This window comes from Rousettus aegyptiacus, unplaced genomic scaffold (genome assembly GCF_014176215.1).
Source record: "Rousettus aegyptiacus isolate mRouAeg1 unplaced genomic scaffold, mRouAeg1.p scaffold_m13_p_11, whole genome shotgun sequence".
In the NCBI taxonomy this organism is placed as follows: Eukaryota; Metazoa; Chordata; class Mammalia; order Chiroptera; family Pteropodidae; genus Rousettus; species Rousettus aegyptiacus.
Genome location: NW_023416286.1, coordinates 71,468,138 through 71,488,790, shown reverse-complemented (window position 1 = coordinate 71,488,790; position 20,653 = coordinate 71,468,138). Strand labels below are relative to the sequence as shown.

Genomic DNA, 20,653 nt, shown 5'->3' with positions numbered 1-20,653 from the left:
TTACAGAAGAGTGAGGCTTATCCCCACTCTTATTTTATATTAACTTTTCAAAAATTTTATTTTGGCTCTTATACTTCTAAAGTGGAGGGCATGATTCTCTAAATCATAAAAGTGACTTGTTATACTTTCGTATAGTTTTGTTGAATCCTTAGAGCCTGTTATAACAGCGGTCAGCAATTTTTTTCTGTGAAGGGCCAATTAGTAAATATTTGAGGCTTTGTGGACAACATGGTCTCTATCACAACTCTTTAACTCTGCCATTGCACTGCAAAAGCAGCCAGAGATAATATGTAAACAATGAGTATAGCTATGTTCTAATAAGACATTTAGAAACATTTAATTTTGAATTTCATGTATTTTCCTGTGTTATGAGCTAGTTTTAGGGTTTTTAAAAACCATAAAAAGCATAAAAACCATTTTTAGTTCATAGGCCTTTTGTAAAGGTGCAGGACAGATTTGGTCCATGGCCATAGTCTGTCAACTCCTATTATCATAAGATCGATTTAAAATGATGTTTATCTGGTCTTTATAGGCTAATTCAATAGCTGAGACAACATCACAGATTAAGAGTGCTTATGACATCCTTTATTCAATTCACATAGAAAAGCATGCAGTATTAATGTAAAACAGTACAGTGTTAATGTAAAATTGTTCAGTGCACATTAGATAAACAAGTCATTGACACGCAAACCATTCTTAAAAGCCTAGATAGGCCTACCAAACATGTTTAGAATATACTTTTTCATAGCCTAAATTAACAATTGTGCTTTAGCTGACCTGTTCTCACCCACTCTTCATGAAAAACAATAATTTTGTCCTACATAAAAGGTATTCTATTAGCCAACTGAAACTTCTTTTTTCTTAAGAAAAAATAGTGCAAGCAAGAATGCTACCATGCATAGTCTTCACAGAGAACAGAACATGCAAAGAAGAATGTCACTGCTCCAAAAAGCTCCCCTGGGATGTAAGTGGATCAAGAACTTGTCGGTGAGTGCTTTTGCACCTCTAAGTCTAGAACAACGAAGGTACCATTTTAGGCTCCTCTAAACCAAACTGTTCCATGCCTTTTTTTCCTCCAAAAAGTTTCAATTTCTGATTTTCAACATGCACAAAAAGATGAGCAAATGAAAGTTCTCTGACATAAAACAAATATTTTCAAATAGAAATGTATTCTTTCATACTAGCAAAAAAATATTTTTTACAAAAATTGAACAAAACATAGTATTAAAAATGAAACACACATGTAAAACCTAAAAAAAAAAATGTAAATGAATATTGGCATAGGGTTAGAGTGCTAATTTTCCATCATGGCCTAGGCCACCACTAAACATAAATTAAAGGGGGCAGGCAAAATAACATCCATCCTAGGGAAAGCTTTAAAGAAACTCAAGTGTCTTATGAGCAGTGTGTAGACAAAACTTAAAAGTTTTACTTAAGAAATCCAAGTTCTATTAAAGGCTCATTAATAGGCCATTGTAGCTAACAGTTAAATCAAGATTCAAAACATAATATATCAAATCCAGACACATATACTATTCATTAAAAAGAAACCATCTCCCCACCTTTTCTGGTAAAAAAGATTCCCAAATGAAAATTAAAAAGAACAAACTGCTCAAAATGAACAAAAGTATTCTGGTACAGGCTAATCCACCATTCTGACTTGACACTTGACTAAAAGATTACCAATTAAAAATCATATAGAACTTTTACAAGGGAGAAAAAAGTACTTTAAAAACTTACATTCCTTTCAGGACAAAAACATAAATGACAGCTTAATAATGGGTCAACTTTTAGTTGCTTTTGATGGGCTGGCATTGGAAAGGCTGCTCTGGATTTTTCTTTTCGTTGACTGATTCACATTTTTATTCCTCTTTTCAGGCACAAAAGAAGTAGACCAAGGAGACTGAAGGTGGTTATGAAGATCATGCATCTCTGAGGACATCTTAAACAAAGATGACCCAAATCTTTGATCTTCAAATAGCCGGCGTGAACTGCTTAACAAAACACCCTGGGAAAACTCAGTCTGAAACAAACAGCTTGGGGGTTTGATTTCGATTGTTCCTGAGTCAGAACTGGGATGGAGTGAAAAATCTTCATTCATTTCCTGGTCAGATGGAGAGAGGAAAAAATAAGAAGTGGGTTTCCATTCATTTCCATTTTCTAACTGACCAGTAGTTAGAGAACCTTTGGAAAGGTTTGGCTTAGTTCTTTCTTCCAACTCATCTGGTTCCTCAAGAAATTCACTGCCTTGAGATGACTTTGATAACCCATCCAAATCCACTGACTTAAAACCGTTATTACAAGGGCTCTTGCTATTGTCTGATTCCGACATCATAGAATCTAACTCAGAAATTTTGTCAAGGTAAGCTGCGTCCATTGAGGCTTCGCTGGATGTTCTTGTCCGATTCATTTCAAAAGAGCGAATAGAATTCAACCTCTTGGATAAACATGAGCCTGATTTCTCACTGAATTTTGAAGAAATTTCTCCAACAGAATTTGCTATCATGTTCCCCTCTGAGTTTTCAAAATCTAAGCTTTGGGCATAGCTTGTGGAACAACAATCCCAAAACCCTGTTTTTGGGGAAGTAAAACATTCTGATTTCTTTTCATTTTCGCTTCTGCCGTCTTCTGAAGATTCTTTATTACAAACATTTGAAGAATCACAAAAATCATCAAACACCAATTTTCTGAGATGGTTTGAGTGACTTTTGGAGCATCCTGCTTTTCCCACAGAGTTCTCTCTATTTTCTGGAGTACTGAGCTGAAGGCAACTAAGGGACAAAGGAGTACAAGGAGCTGGAAGGTCATAAAGTTCTTCAGCTTTATAGGGTGCACAATCACTTGGCTTATTACCCCATTCTCTTTCTAAGTAAGTATCCATACTTGTATCTGTCACATCTAACATTATTTCCACCTGTTTTTGATATAGGTCTTTGTTCTTAGAACAATTTGGTTCTGTTTTGCTGGTGCTTTCCTGTCGGGCAGAACTGTTAGAAGGCTGTGCCAGGTGAGAACTTGAGGTGGCTGAGCAAAGCTGCTTTCTGGCACCATCACCTTGATTCTTTGAAGGCATATCTTCCTTGCTGCCTTTGCTCCCCTTGTCATCTGTAGAAAGTGTGCTCTGACAAATGGAATTCATTGCTTCTTTCTCTTCACTTGAATTTTTTAGCTGTGCAATTTGAGATTCTAGTTCTTCTATATACTTATCGCTTCGTTCCAGGGCTTTCTTGAGGCGATTGGTTTCACGTTCATACTGTTCTACTTTGGACTGAAGCGCAGCTATTGTAAACCTTCCAAACCTACAAGAAATGGAGGGATAGTTAACTACGTAGTTTAAGCTTTTTTCTTTCCTTTTCCATGTCTAAGAGTACCAACTATCTCAGTCTGTTCTAATTTCACATGATAGTGACATTTCAGACCACTCAATGCAGAGGACAAAAGCAATACCGGATGTAGTATCTTCAAAAAAAAGGTTTTCTCACTATGTAACAATAAGCATATGATAATAATGGCAAAGATCTAACAGAATACTTTTGCAGTAAAATTGGTCTAGTGGTAGCAGAGAGGCAGAAACTCACTGACGAGTTCCCTTCCAAGAGCTAGGCTAGCTCTATCAATTCAGCTCATATATGCATGTAGAGTTATCTCCTAAAACAATGGCAAAGATTTATGATAACATTTGAACAGTGGTCCACATCTTGAAATATTTACATTCAATCATTTTCCTATCATACAGCAGTGTTTTATAATACATTTCTTATACAGTGTCACCTTGTCAAACATAAAATGCCAATTTGAAATTCAGAGATCTTAGCGTCCCAGCAGGGGTGGTTTTAAATACTTATTTGGTACCTTTCAATTATAGCCACCCTTGATCTGAAGCTTTAACTTGGCCTTTCTGAACACTGGGCTTTAATTCATTTCAGTTCTACTTATTTTTGGCATTTTACAACTGTATGAAACATCAATCTCATTTCCTCCAACTCTGAAATACAAAGTCAGTGCTTGTGGTTCCAATATTTTACACATAAAAACATTTTCACATTTCTGAAAAGGAATATTTTGGAGAGTAACTGAAAAAGAATACATCAAAAATTCACTCCTTTTACTTGGGATTATCTTATTTTCATTATTCCCTTAAGAATGGGTATTGGTTCAGCCAAAAAAACTATTTGTGAGCACCTGCTATGGCCTGGTGGTATATCCAGAACTGGGGATTCAAAGATCCATAACACTGTCCCGGCTTCAGGGGATATAAAATGTCTACCTCAAATTCCATCTGACCACCAAGGAAAATTCCTTTTTTTTAGGAAACTGCTTTCAATGAGCCAATAAAAATAAGCCTTACATTCTAACCCCATGAAAAATAATTTCTCTCCACAAAAGTTCTCTTAATAAAAGCCTTTTTTTATTCATTTTTTAATGAAATATTGACCCATCTTGAAGAATTCATGGGTTGTCTCTTTGAGGGAAGGTACCCGGGAAGGTGACTTCTTAAAATTGTGTTATCTATAGGTTTATCTTTTTCTCTCCGTAATAATAAAAATAATTACAATTAATAAAATATGCCTAGTATTTAAAATATATATATAAAGGAGAGGGAACCAATAGTAACTGTGCTATATGTTTTATGACTCCACTCAATGACCATCACCTCCTCCTAAACTGTAGCCCAATTCACTCTCCAGCTTACTCCTGACATGATCTTAGCTCTTGTCACTAAGGGAAAAAAAGCAGGGGCAAAGGTAAATATAGATTCATAAAATCTCAGGGTTAGAAAGGGCCTTAAAAGACTCGTTGCCAAATATTGATCTACTCACTGCAATTAACTGAACTTTCAGAAAGAGCATTACCCCTTCAACCTCTAAAAAGGAAAACAAAAACCCAAAGGTATAACAAAAACAAAAGCAACTACAATAACAGGCCTCCCTGTTTTAAAGACAAAAATTTACTACTGTGAGTATCTGGTTAAACGAAGGATGGGAGTTTTTCCTTCTCTGTTAAAGAAAAATATTTTGGTTTGTAAATACAGTATTTGACAGAGCTGTAGTTTCTGTAATAGAATTTTTAAAAGTGGACAACGATGTTTAGTGCACTCAGCAAAAATGGGAGTTCTTAATTCTAATACTAAGGTATAATCAAATAACTCATATTTTTAAATGGGAAAACTATGTAGCATATTTATTTAATGCACGCAGAAAAAGTGACAGCCTTAAATTTGTTTACCAAGATAAAATTTCTTGTTTCTTAAGTGCCGTTTTTATAATAAAGATATCCTCAGATGAAAAATAGCAAACAATTTAAAATTAAATAATGTTACTAGAAAATAAGTCTGTTACCAAAGGATGTCCTTGGGAACTCAGAGGCTTCCATAAGGAAAGACTAGGGACAAACGTGTAACATTTCCCAAAATATCAGTAGCTTCTTACTCAGAGTTTTAGCCTGGAATTTCAAACATAATGTCATTTAAAGATGCTATATATTTCTTATATGTTTTTTTTTAATTATTTTTAAAGGAAGTAAGTTAACAAATGATTCTGAGTTGAAGTCAAAGTGATAGCTCTAACCATTTTTTTGTGTGTGTGTTATTTCCAAGAGAAAGCTGAAGTACCCTGAGAACTAACAACAGAGGCCAGCAACAGAGCACATGTGAGAGGAACAAGCAAGCAGAAGTCACTGATAGAGCTGTCTGTTTTCTAAAAGGTCACTGCCCTCAATTCCCCAAAGTTCCATTTCAATACTTTACAAGTCTATAAAACTTTGAGTGATCAGACCAGGCTAGTAAGGCACTGGGCTGATAGGCAAACAAACAGAAATGTATAGTGAAAGCCATGGAACTGATCAATTAATTAATCAAGCCATGTAATTTATTTATTTTCTGTCTCTTTCTTCTCCATTAGAGTGTAAGCTGCAGGAAAGCAAGGGGTTTGACTATCTTATATTTATTGCTAGCTCTCTAGAACAATTCATAATATTCAGCAGTCTCTCAATAAATATTTCTCGAATAAATGTTATTTTCTTACTTTAAGATACATCAATGCTTTACATCAAGACATAGCCAACACCAAAGGATAAGCCAAAGGTCCTTGGGCCTCTTTTACAGGTGAGTATTATGATTCACTATATTACGAAACTAAATGTTTCATACATTTGACTATTTCTTTTTTTTTTCTACTGACATCAAGGAAAGCAATAGAGAATGACAGATACACAGATAGCTTTTTTCTATAGGTTTGCCATTCTATACTGTTCCATCCAAAAAAACTTCCACTTTCACCTTAGCAAAAGAATGCAAACAGATGAGACTTTTGACATAGGTATTAGGGATTTTTAGCTTACCCTAGATACCTGTATTAAATTTGGAAAATGGAAATTTACTTGATTATATAGAAATAACAATTAGGGATGCATATCTAATGCTATACTTCCATGGAAGAAGATACGTATGATAAGTGCTTATTCAGCTTTGGGTTTTAATACTCTTATTCACACTAATTCCAGAAATTTCCAGAGTACATATCATTAAATGAATCAATGCCAAGGCAAGCCAGAGGGACTTCTAACATCATTTACTGTACTTCCTTTTCCTGAGCAAATTTCAAAATGGAGTATTTTCATAAACATTCCATTAGAGACCAAAGGCTTTGATTTTCAAAATAGCTGTGATGGCCAAAGGCTTCATTTTGTCAGAGAAGACAGCACAGAGCAGTATGGGAGCTACAACTAATATGGGAAATGTGTTCTGCTAGAATTTAAGAGAAGCTTAAAGGATTTTTGATCTTTCAATGTTAACTGATATGTACATTCTGGTTGAGGGCTCCCCTTGTCCAAAAAGCTACAGAAGTACAAGACTATTCCTATCCCTACTAAAAGAGAAATGAAAGTCCTATTGGTTTGACTTTTGAGGTACTGTAACTATTTTAAGGGCACCTCCAACAAAGGAAAGCTTCCAAGATCACATTTTCTCATGGCCATCCCTTAAGAGGAACAGAATGTATGTTTGAAGGGGCTCAGAAGAAAGCAACTGTGGTAAAGAATAAATACCAGAACCAAGTGTCAATGGAACTAACCTCCAGTGCTATGTCGCCATTAACTAGTTGTGAAAACTTGAACAATTTATTTTGTTCTCTAGTTCTCAATGGCATCCCCAACAAAAGGGATAAATGCAGCATCCCCAGCAGGTTCCTGAGACCACCAAACTTCAACGATGTCATCTTGAGGAACAAGGGGGACACTGGTGAAGTGAGCTCACCTGCCTCCCATGTTAGCTTTAATTTTTTATCTTTTCTTTACTTGCTAGTTGAAGTAACAGTGAAACAAAATGAAAGCAATCTTTGGATCTGGCCTACCTGACAGATTTTCAAACTGATGTCCTTGCTGTACATGGTTCTGATATGCACGAATTTCAGTTACCACCATTTAATTAAATAATAACAATCAGTTAACTGGTTCAAACTTATCACATTATATGAACTGTGAGTAATGGCATAGGGTAAAAACTTCACTGCTACTTTTTCATTTCACAAAACACTATATAAATCACAGATGTGCAACACGATCAGTGGCCAATCAGGTCACTTCTTTCAAAGTCTGAAAGTGACCGGTCATTGAGCATCTCTTATTCAGTTCACACATAGACAGTAAAACATGTAGTTGTGCTGCCACGTGATATTTTACAAAAAGGCATAATCAAAAGAATTAGACAACAAAAATAAAGGTGCAGCAAAGATAAAACGTGATTGTTAGAAGTGAAATTATAATCGAATGTAAATGTAGTTATAGAAGAACAGCTGACCATGATGTTGAAACTGTCATCATTCAAGAGACCTCTGTTAGAGGCAAACTACTGACATAAATGAGAAAAACGGTTGTGACGAAAAGGATAAAGCTGACTAGAGGACGTGACAGACTGGCAAAAAACTTCACATTGCAGCAACATGGAGAGGTTTCATGACATTGAAAGCACAAAAGATAAAATGCTGGAATGGGAACGATGCAAACTTAGGAGTATGACATTTCGTTACGGCGTGAGAAAATATGCTAGCTTCGTATCAGAAATTATATGATAAAGTGGCAAGCACTATTCAGATTATTCTATACAAGTTTCTTACAAAAAATAAAACATTTTAATTCTAAATGTTTTAAACTGTACTATATCAATACTAGTGTACTAAATACTAGTTTCACTATTTTTTTCATTTTCATACACATTTATAACTGACAGTAAGAGATTTAATATTTTGATAAAATTGTTCAAGGTTACAGAACAATTCAATTCTTTCTTTTGATTATTATGAATACTTTGTGTGGTTTTTGCTTGAATGATCACTTTTATGGTCCTATATAACCATGCAAGGTGAGGCTTACCAATTTTAGTATATGTCCTGCCAAAAGGGGGCACAGGATGACCTATACTAAAGTAATGGCTGGTATATGAGAAAATCAAGTAAACTTAAGTGTCTCAAAAAAATTTTTTTAAAGAATTACCACATTTACCCTAAGAATGATTCATAAGAGTGTATTTTATTGTAGAGTTATCTGTCTACTTAGCTATAGTTGCATATCCTCTCATTCCCTTTTAGAGATAGTAGAAAAGTTCTCTTCTTTTAAAATAAAGAGAGGTATGAAGGAGAAGGCAGAATTTCAGATGGAAGAACTTTCCACTGATTCTTTCCCTTCCCTAAGTATTTTCTCCTAAATCATGGTCTACCAGTTAGATCCTTTCAATTCACAAACTCCTCTTTTTGACTGCACATCACTCGAGGAGCTTGTAATATGACCTCCTTGGGAACCTGAGTTTTGATAGAAGTGGGAAGAAAAGGAAACGGTCCCAATGCTGGGCTCTGCCTTGGGTGCTGTGTACAGGATGGGGAGGGGTCATATTTAAGGGAGAGAGGACAGGTGGGACCAGGACTGTAGGGAGCTTAAACCTCTTTGGCTGGGAAGGGAAGGGGTGGGGTGGGGACACAACGACTTTCTCTCTCACCTGCTTCCAATGAGTTTTTTGTATGTGACCCACATCTAGCTCATCCCGTGCTTGTGTCAGGAGAACGCAAGGAAGCGCCGTCTTTAAATTACTAGGGAAGCTTTCAGAAGTGGCCTATACATTCTTATCTGCTGCTGAGCCGTATGACTTGCAGTGTTGAAGAGAGTTTTTAAAAAATTAAACATTCAGTTATGAAAATGCTATGTTCTTAGAGAATTTTTAATCATAATTGTACCATCTATCCTAATCACACAGTTGGTTCCATAAAAATATATTAAATGTGAGGCATACTGAGAGAGAACAGGAAACAATTCTTCCATCCTGGAAGCTCCGGATAAAGTTTTTGTTCCCTGGACCATAATTTTTTTTTTAAAAAAAAAGAGGAATGTGAACTTTTGAGATGAAACTTACAAGAGGATATGTAACAAATAAACCTTTAGTAGTCTAAGTGACAACTACTGACAATGATGATGACAGTAACAACAGCAGCAACCACAAATTATTGAATGTTTACTTGTTTCAAGCTATATGCCTGATATACATTTTCTTATTTAAATTCTCATGTCAACTTTATGAAGGGAGATGTTACTTTTGCTTTAAAGATGAGAAATGAGAGGCTTAAAAGTTATACAGAAAGTAAATAGCAGGAAAAGGATTTGGATTCAAGTCTGAGTCCATGTTTGAACACATATGAAGTATGTGAGCATGAGATCCCTTCTTGAGTGATATTAGCACCTATTTATACTGTAAAATGGTATAAAATTAAAGCTAGGTTTACTGAGCACAAAGTCTGTATACACAGTCAAGGGACTAGTATTGTAATATTTATTAATACATACATTTGCTCATAGAAACATGGAGAAAGAAAACAAGATGTGAGAAGACATACAGATATGGGTGTACAAAGTTTAAAAATATTTGTCAAACACCTACTTTGTTTTAGACACAAGGTCAAGAATATTTTGAAATTTCCAAAGATCATTTTTTAAAGTAGCCTTGCAGGAAACTATAGCACAGATTATGCTGGCAAATGCCAACCTAAAGAGTGTGGTATTTTAACTAAAGATATGAAGACTAGTTCTAAACTAGAACTACAAACTGAAAGCTCCATCATTAATGCACTGGGAATAGAAAGTATACATGATCATCCTGTCTACCTCATGCACAATCAGCAGGCATTTTCAACTATAAGGAAACAATGCTATTTATGTGAAAAAGGCAAAAATTTAAATAAAAAATTTTAGAGCTTAAACATCACCTACGTACTTGGTTTCAGGGTTTAATACTGAGAAATAAAGAAATATGAGCTATGTTATACTGCATCTTTGTTTAATCACAAAACATAAAGTGCTTCATTATTTGCAAGAATAATTTTAAAAACACACAATTTCTTCCTTCATGATGAAGACCACAAGGGCAGTGGAACTAGACAAAGAATTGAGGCTCGTGCAGCCATTCCTCCTCCCTTTACGTCCCAAAGGTATTTAAAAATTAAGGCAGAGTTTGCTTTGCAAGCTTTCAAATGGAGAGCAGTTTAAAAATTATGGCTCATATCATAAACACAATTTTAAGGGAAGTTTTGTGTGTGTACGTACATGTGTTTACTTTATTAAACTAACCAGGCATCTGTCAAAAATTGTGGTGTTGAAAGTTTTTGCTGAGATACCTGGAAGTTCTTAATAGAAAGAACCCGAGTTTTGGCAGCATATGTAAATTGAAGAGGAACCAATTCCCTTTTGTGCTTAAGTATTTTAAATGGGCTGACCCATACACACACACACACACACACACATACACACACACACACACACACAAACTGTCTGTGAAGGTGGACTACTCTTTTTACTGTGGAATAAATTCAATTCTACTTGATAAATATATTTCATTTCATTTCCATGCAGAAATGCCCTAATTTTCTGCCCGAAAAGAAAAGATCAGCCTTCAAGTTTGTATGACATCAATGGGGATCATAATCTTTCATGGAAAGAGAGAACCGTAAGACATGCTAGTTCATATCTTTTTACAGTTCCAAGAGGAATAAAGGACTTAACACCTCTTCCCAAAATACAATAACCTTAATAACAACAAAATCTCAATAGTGTAAGAGTGAAAAAATGTTGAGTGAAAAAAGCATACTTTAAAACTTCTGGCCTAGTATCTATCTATACATTTTCCATTACAGTTAAATCAATCTCTCAGCACAAGGAACAATCTAAAAAAAAAAAGAAAAAGAAAAAGAAAAAAAAGATAAAACAAAAAACTGTGATCCAGCCACTCGGTAATTATTACTCAGATGACAGTCACTGAAGACTAATGTTTGCTGAGGGGCTGTGAAGAAGGGAAACAAAAGGAGTAAAAGAAATTATCCTTGTCCTCAAGCAGTTCATAATCTTTCTGACAACCTTATTGCTTAGTCATTAGCATGCACTGCAAGCTCCTAAAATACCTTATCAATACAACTTGTCTTTACAAGTTGACAGGAAAATGCAGTAACTGTCCATCCCCAATTAGCTGACTATCCAGAGAAGGGCTCCTCAGGCAGCTGTGGGGCCTGAGCACACCAGGCTGTCACAGTCTGGCCCCAGGGTATTATCTGGCTCCCCTGACAGTCGATAAGTTCCCCTTCTGGGAAAACCAAAGGGCATAGCAGAATCACTCATGGATCAGGCTGGGGTCAAATACCAGGAATCACAGTATTTGTCAGAGCAGGACCATAATAAATAAAAAAGGCCAGGTCAAAAAGGGACAATAGTCATGGCCAGCAAGACTAGAGGTGCTGCTGAGGAAGCGGAAAGCCCATAGTCCCAGTGATACAGGCAAGTCTTAGAACACAGTTTAGGAAGAGCAGACCTAGGAAAGGGGAAGGGACCACAGCTCGGAGTCAGCATGGAGACAGGTAAGGGCAGGAAAACCCAGTCCCAGTAAGGAGACTCAGAGAAGAAATCTTGTCTGGAAGCCAGGCAGGCCTCCTCCTTTCCCTATTTCTAGTATAGCTTAGGAAAACTTCAGGAAATCCCTCTGCTCTCCTCATCTGGAGAAAATGCCAGGAATCTGATTTCTTGCCCTCTTAAACCTTTTGTACTTTAAATTTCAAGAAAGTTCAAAATCTTAATTCCCTGGTCAGTTCCCTCCAAGTAGTAGTATAGAGTATTAGAATATAAGAACTTCTTCCTTCCACCAGACCCCAGAGAAGGTACATCGGTGTGCACATACCTATTTTCTACACATACATGTATCTGTGCATTTTAAAAAGTATGTCTTAGCTCCAAAGGGCTCATAGATTAACTGAGCGCAACAGTCAGAAAGGTCAATATACAATGTGATCCTTAAAACACTATGATAGAATAACAAAAGGAAAGTGTTCCCTCTGTCTAGGGAAATCACAAAGAGCCTCACAGATCAAGTGACGACTGGCCTAGATCTCAAAGGATAGGTAGGAATTAGCCAGGCAGAATCAAAAGGAATAGGGAAAAGCTAATGCGGAGGGCCAGGGAAGGCAAAGGCAAAGGCATGAGCAAAGGTCCAAAGACATGTCACAACATGGTGAATCTGCGCCAAGCGAGAAATTTAGCATGGCCAAAGCAGAGTATAAGAATGGAGAGGCTGGAGAGGAGATAAGAAGGCTAAAACTGAAGTCCTACTAGTAAGGAATTTAAGTTTTAATTTGCGGACAATGGGGAATCATCAAAGGTCATTAAGCATGAGAGTAAGATGGTCGAATTTATATTCTAAAAGTAGGCAACAATAAAGCAGATGCTAGAGGATCAAGTGTGGAAAAGAAGAGCAAGAAGTTGGAAGGTTGTTAAAATAGGCTAAGCAAGAAATCACGTGGATCTAAACTAGTGGGAAAGAGAAGAAGAGGGATTACAAAGGCATTTAAGAGCAGGATAGACAGAATATACAGAACAATTAGGTGTGGGAATAGAAAGGGTAGAGAAACGTACGAAGACCGAGGTTTTTATCTTAGGCAACCAGATGAGTAGTAAAGCCATTAGGAAGAACAGTGACGGAGCAATAGGATAAACAATGTTTTGGATGGGATGGATAATGGATACAAGTATTTACACACTCACCTCTATCAGTTCTTTGTGCTGCATATTGTGCCAAAGACATAAAATTATTTCCTTTAATCATTTCAATATCCACAATGTGGATAACATTTTGTATAAAGAAAACCTGATAGCTCCAAGAGCTTAAGTAATTTATCCAATGTTATTTATCTATTCATTCAATTTTCAACAAGTATGAATCAGGTGCCTTTCAGGTGCCAGGGCTTTGCAAGTGAAGAAGATAGCAGCTAGGTCCTTCCCCTTATGGAGTTCCAAGTTTTATTTATTTATTTATTAGCTTATTTTTGGAGTTTTAAGCTTAGAATGAAGGAGACAGACAACAAAAAGGTCAAGCAATTAAACGAACAAGATAATTTCAGATATTGGTAAGGGCTAAGAAAATAACAGTACTATAACATTAGTTGAGCATTAGCGATGGGCTCCAAGTGCATTTCAAGTTTTAATTCATTTAATCCTCACTACTGTCCCCACTCCACAGAAGACAAAAACTGAGATACAGAAAGGTTAAATGTCTTCCCTCAAATCACAGAGCTAGTAAGTAAACAAAGCAGAGTTCAGTCCTAGGGAGCCTGGCTCAGGAGCTCATAATTATACTCCATATAGCTTCACCATACCATTTTATTATTACGGTATCACTAACGGACAGAGTAAGGAAGTAGAAGGTGCTTTTGATTGAATGATCAGGAAACACCTTTCTGAATCTGATGACAGAGACAGCCACATAAATATCTGGAAGCAGAACATTCTAAGCAGCGGGAAAAGGTCCAGCATGTTTTAGAAACAGAAGAAGGCCAGTATGGCTGGAGCAGGATGAGCTGGGGGAATGAGAATAAGGTGAATGAGAGGACAGTAGGCAAGTATAAACTAGCTTGTGAAGAATATGAATTGTATTTCAGAAAATCACCGGATATTGTTAGGTATAAATTTAGTTATAATTTCAATTAAACTTTATAAAAAGACAATTTCAAGTGTGGTGAAAACGAATTGGATAGGGGAAGACGGGGCAGAGCAAAAGCAGAGAAGTTTGAATCCAGGTACTCTGTCTCCACATCTACGCATTTACAGTGGTCCCTCCTTATCCACGGGGGACATGTTCCAAGACCCCCAATGGGTGCCTGAAACCACAGACAGTATTGAATCCTATATGACATATTTTTTTCCTCACATATATCCCCATGAAAAGTTTAATTTATAAATTAGGCATAGTAAGAGATTAACACTAGTAATAAACTAGAAAAATTATAACAAAATACTGTAATAAAACTTATGTGAACAGCTTTGGGGTAATTACCAAGTAAAATAAGGGTTACCTGAATGCAAGCACCACCGCTATCCTGTCATAGATGATCTGATAAGAGAGATGGCTACTTAGTGACTAAGGGAAGGAAAGCACGTATAGCATGGGTACATTGGACAAAGGGATGATTCACTTCCCGGGCAAGAAGGGGTGGGGCAACGTGAGATTCCATCCTGCTACACAGAATGGTGCACAACTTCAAACTTATTGTTTATTTTTGGAATTTTCCACTTAATATTTTTGGACTGCTGTTGGTCTTAGGTAACTAGGACCGTGGAAAGCAAAACTTCAGATAAGGGTGGGGAGAACTACTGTAAAGTCATTCATCACTTAATGATGGGGATATGTTTTGAGAAATGAGATGTCAGGCAGATTTCAGCCCTGTGTGAACATCAGTGTACTTAAACAAACCTAGGTGGTACAGCCCATCACTGTAACTGCATGTGCAATACTTTTATACAATTGACAGTGGAGAAGGTTTGTTTACACCAGCATCACCACAAACATGTGAGACCAAAGTTTTAAATTTTCTTTTGTAACCTCTGACATACAGGCAGATTATTATTAAAGCTATAATTAAAGCTATAGATGAGATGACTCAGGGAACACGAATACAGCAAAAAGGGAAGAAAGCCACATCATAATCTATGAAGTCTATTCTTTCTTCTTCAGAACACTTCTTTTTCATATACTAATGAAAGGAAATACTGCTCACTGTCCAGAGGGTATCTGGAGCCTTTACCTTCCCTCCGAAGGAGCTAGGGCATGGGTGAAGCCTGGTCTGAAGTGACAAGCCTTGGGGAAAAGAGCACTGCATGCAAGGAGACATTATCAAAGCCATAAATCTTATTAAAGCCACAATAAGAACACAGAACATTCTTGAACATACTTATAGAAAGGAAATCCATTAATCCAATTATAACCAAGTTTGATATAAATGACCTATGAAGTTTGCAATTAAGTGAGTTAGCAATTGAGTGAAAGAATAGCTGTTCTGCAAAGCCTCAAAATAGCTGGCAACGTGGCGTGAACCCTGCTTCTCATGCCTAAAGCAAAAACATGACACAACTAAACACAGAGAACTTGGAGAGAGGGCATGACACTTTCATACGCTCTATGAGTCAATTTTTCATACCTCTTCAAGGGACAAATGTATCCACATTTCCCGGTACAGTTTAGGAATAGTAATTGAAGCCAAGGGAATTTAAGAATGTGAAAATGCAACACTAACGTCTTCTCTTCAGCTTCTCATTCTTGTTGTTTCCTGGTTGTAATTAGTGAGAAGGGACTGGAGCTGAAGGGACCACACAGTACTCCTAATAGCACGAGCTGTTTCCTCTTGTTCAAAATGCCTTCCTCTTCAGTGAAATCTCCATTCTTCAAAGGTGGGCTCAAGTCCTGCCTCTTCGATAAAGACTCTCCTCACTACAACCCACCTACCATTTTCTGAACCCATATTGCTATCTCTGCTATTTGGCTTAGTATCTGTTGAATATTTAATTGTATCCTATATTTTTGTCTCTTGCCTTCATTAGATTATGAGCTTCCTAGAGATTGGGACTATGTTTTGTTGGTTTTAATTTTTTTTTATTATAAAAATGTTGAAATATTCACAGAAGTAGAAAGAAATATATAACACATCCCCATATACTCATCGCCCACTTCGAATTACCAAGATTTTGCCTCCTTTCTCACATATACATATCCCTTTTTTCTATTGTTAAAATATTTTATAGTCCATATTTTAATATGCATTTCTAAAAATAGAAAGGACATTATCTAAGTAACCATAATACCTAAACAAAATTAATAGTAATTCCATGGTATAATTTAATATCTAGTTCATATTCAACTTTATCTAATTACCTCAAAATGTCTTTTGACATGCTTTATTATTAATCAATATCCACATAACATCCACACACAGTTGACCCTTGAACAACATGGAGGTTAGGGATGCTGACTCCTCACATAGTCAAAAATCTGCAGATGTTCAACTCCCTTATATAAAATAACTTTTGACTCCCCAAAACTTAACTACTGTCATCCCTTGGTATCCATGGGGGATTGGTTCTTTATATAAAATGGTGTGGAACAATCCATACAATCAGCTCTTCACATCCATGGACTCCCAACCGTGGATGGAAATTGCTGTTTTCGATATGCAGTTGGGTGAATCCAAGATGTGAAACCCTGGGTATACAGTGAGCTATCTGTACATTTATTGAAAAAAATCCACAATAAGTGAATCTGCGCAGTTCAAACCCATGGTGCTCAACTGTATGGCATTTGGTTTCATCTCTTAGTTCTCTTTTGTTGTGAAGCAGGCTCCCCCTTCCATTTTGCCAATGATTTCATGAAGAAACCTAGTTATTTTTCTTATTCAGTGTACCACATTCTGGACTGTATGCTTGCTTTCTCATAGTTCTAGGGGCTACGTTTTTCATTCATTCACTCAACAAATATTAGGAACAAATTATGAGCCAGAAATGCAGTGGCTACAACGGTGAATACAACTATAGTCCTGGATCAAAGAGAAGAAAGTCATAAAACAAGTAATTATGCAAAACATTATTAATTGTGATATGTGCTAAGAAGGGCAAGTATACAGTAGTAAGAGAAATTACAGCAAGGGAACCTAATCTACTTTAGGGATCAGGAAGAGTATTTACTTTGTACAGTTTAAAGCACTTCACATAGTGTTAAGTAAATAAATATTCGGTATTTCTGGGTTGCCTAGGAGGGTGAGTTTTCTTCAGATATCAGCCTTGTAAGCTAAAGGACATACCACTTCTTGAGTTCTGAACATCAAATCTGATTCTCTCAGTAGTCCAGGTTAGAAAAAAATGATGGTTCCCCCAGGTGAAATATATAATTTGAGAAGAGAAAAGAAGAATTTGGGAAGTGTAGATAAAGTCAAAGAAAAAGATCAAATTTCTTGACTGCCAGTTCAGATATTAAGACAATAAACTTTTGATGCGGAATAGAATGAATACTATTGAAATCTAGAAGAACATGCTTAGTAGGATATCTGTCACATTGCTCAAAAGGACTTTAAGTTAAAACTGAGAAAGGAAAAGTATCCAGGTGCACTTTAAGACTGGATATAATAAAGAATAACAGATAGAACAGAAAACAGTAACAGAAGAAATAAATAATCCAGATCTTCATTTAAAAAGATAATGCACTGTTTTTAAGTGGATTATGAAATATATTACTTTTGTACAATACTGTCTACTTGAGACCAACGTAAATGTTTAAGTTCTCTTTCCAAACACGTTAGTCTAGTTTGGGGGCACTAGCATATTTGTTTGAGTGTCTTGAAAAGAAATAAATTCTAGTATGGACTAAATTGTGTTCTCTACACCCCCCCTCCGCCCCCAACAAATTCATATGTTGAAGCCCTAACCCCAATGTGACCATAATTAGAGATAGGATTTTTAGGATGTAATTAAGGTTAAATGAGATCATAAGGATGAGGCCCTAATCCGATAGGATTGGTGTCCTTATAAGAGGAAGAGAGACCAGAGACTTCTCTCTCTATCACATTCATTCTCTCTCTCTCTCTCTAACATGTGAAGACATAGTGAGAAGGTGGCTGGCTGTGTGTAAGCCAAAATATAGTCCTCACCAGAAACCAAAACTGCCGAACCTTATCTCTGTCTTCTAGCCTTCAGAAATGTGAGAAAATAAATATCCTGTGTATTAGCCACCCCAACTAGAGTATTTTGTTATGGCACTCCAAGCTGATAAATACACCTTCCTTAGTTTAAAATCTCTAGTGTTTACAATTTAAAGCTTTTTTGAAAGATTTGTAGAATATAACTGCATAACTTGAAGGATACATCAGAAACTAAGGCCATGTGTATAAAAAGCATTCCTTGACATCTAACTAGGTAGATAATAGAAAAATAATTGGTCAAGGCACTTCCTAATCAAGGGAACAAATTAGAACGAATGGTTTTTATTTGCTTACATGTACTTTTAAACTCTTGAATATTCATATTCTTTTCAGTATAAGTAGAAGCTCTCCTCAGGTGAACCAGATCTGGGCATTTTCAGCTGTGGTCAGCTTCTCTTTGAATCCCACTAGGGTTTGGTGATGCAGAGCAAACAAGGCTATAAATCAAATGCAATGCATTTAATACTTTAATGCATCACAAACTGATCTGAAATAGGGGTCGGTTCATATCATTTTTTAAATGAAAATGTACCCTTCCCTTGAAAGGAAGAAACAAGTTAAAAATAGCAAATCCTAAAGCTATAGTATGGCTGCTTATTAGAAAAGACAGAGGCCAGGCTTCTTCAGGTGAGATTCTTCAGTTACTTATCAGGCTGGAGCCATGGATATTTAAAAACTCACGTTGTGGCTGGCATTAAATCTGAAATCTTGTGGGCAACTTTTCAAGAAATAAAAGCTACAAACAAAATAGCTTTAGTTCCATTCAGCATGCTGTGGGAAATGGCTAATGGACAAGCATTACTATGACTGGCAAGGCGAGCTGCCAATAAATGAGAGAGCAGAGATTCAAAACTACCACATTAACAGCAACACTTCCTAAGCTTATTTCACTAATTTGTCAAAGTAGGACATTATCTGAAGTGAAAGCGAAATGAGGTTGGAGACACACGGGAAGGAACTATTTAAAAGTAAAAGCTATGCTTCTCCTTCTGTTGGTTACCTCTGTTTTGAGTAATTATGGTTTACTTCTACCATTTCCTGATACCACACTTGGTTTTACTGAAGGCAACATTTTCTCCTTTTCAAATGACAAGTAGAGACTATTTCTGGTAGGATAAATTTCCTTTGTTTGCCAATGCCTGTCTTGTCTTTTTCCACTAGGAAGAGATGAAGTTTAGTGGTTGGACAGGAAGAAAGTATGGAGTTCAAATATGCCACCCCTGGGAGAAGCATGGGGGTCATATTCTCTTCCCACTTCTCATTTTTTTTCCTAGAAGAAGAAAAACCTCAAGTGCTATATCTCATCTTTTCTCCATATTCAACTCTTAACTCTCAACTGTTTCTTATAATTTTAAACAGAATGTTAAGCGGGTCAATACCTGCAATCTCTTACATTTTGGAATGGAATGAAGACTATTCCACCAAGAAAGAATAAAACACTTAATTGTATAGTTCAAATCAGTACAAAACTGAACGATTAAAGCCTTAAATTCTATTTCAGATATGCTTTTTAGTGTAATGGAATAGAGCATGAAATCTGGGGCTTGACTACCTGGGTTCAAATCCTATTTTCACTACTTACTAGCTGTGCAGATTTAGACAAAATAATTTAATCTCTCTCTACATGTCCATTTCCTCATCTGTAAATGGAGAATAATAATAGTTCTACCTCACAGGTTGTTGTACTTGGCAAAAAGAATGCACTATATGAATGTTAACTATTATTATTTCAGAAAACTTCTAAAGGGCATTATGTTAATCTCTCTACTCTTTGTTAGTACTATTAAACAGTTATATGTAAAACCAAGTGAAAGTTTACCTGTTTTAGGTCACAAAACAATCCCCTTGCTAATCAGGGAAGGAAAAAGGATAACAATGAAATCCTCTCTTCAAAATTAGCCATAACTGCGACTAAGATTCTACCAATAATATAACTATACACTCAACTTTTAGAGGCAAGACATTCTACTTAAACCTACACACTTCAATGGAAAGAGTCAAATGAAGAACACATCAATAATAGCAGCTTATTCTAAAAACACTGACATAACCTGAAACATTGCTTTATGAACAAAATACATACTTCTGGGGTGATCTGTTATCAACTTCAGCCTTCAGTCGTAAATTCTCCCTCATGAGGCCACCATTTTCCAATTTTAATTTTTTATTTGCCTTAAAAAAAGAGTTGAAAATAATTAAGCACAAGCTAAAATAAAAGTGCCTTGTAAAAATTATGATATGAGTCATCAGTATTTGTTTAGAGTGAGAGTATCAGAAAACTAAAGGCTAGAGCATGACCTTCAGAAACTTAAAATCACCACTGGGAATGACTTGTGAAGCTGTGAATACAACCAAGCATTTTAAATCTGTATTTCCCCACCGCTCTGTAAATCTCCTGTCCAGGGAAATAAAAGGAACTATGTTAGTCAGCCTAGAGTCATTAAGGGAGTATACTAATAGCATTTTTTTTTTCCTTTTTCACATAACTAAACACTCTCAGCAGGGAAACGTTATATCATATGCGATTATTCACAAAACTTATGCTGAGTTAATTCTTGACTTTAAGATCGATTTTTGGTTGCTACTTAAAAATAGCTTTTTAGTGATAACAAATCTAA

At 36.1% G+C, this 20,653-nt stretch overlaps 1 protein-coding gene across 2 annotated transcripts in view; it reads right to left on the bottom strand.

Moving 5' to 3' along the window:
- Positions 1–563: 563 nt before the first annotated feature.
- OBI1 (ORC ubiquitin ligase 1) overlaps positions 564–20,653 on the bottom strand; it is a 38,318-nt gene continuing 18,228 nt past the window's right edge. For both annotated transcript variants that reach the window (XM_016160995.2, XM_036228888.1), the window contains exons 5-6: positions 20,119–20,207; positions 564–3,299 (exon numbers count right to left, since the gene is read on the bottom strand). In XM_016160995.2, coding sequence (XP_016016481.2) covers positions 1,784–3,299; positions 20,119–20,207 — 1,605 coding nt within the window. In that variant the 3' untranslated portion in view covers positions 564–1,783. The remainder of the gene's footprint in view (positions 3,300–20,118; positions 20,208–20,653) is intronic.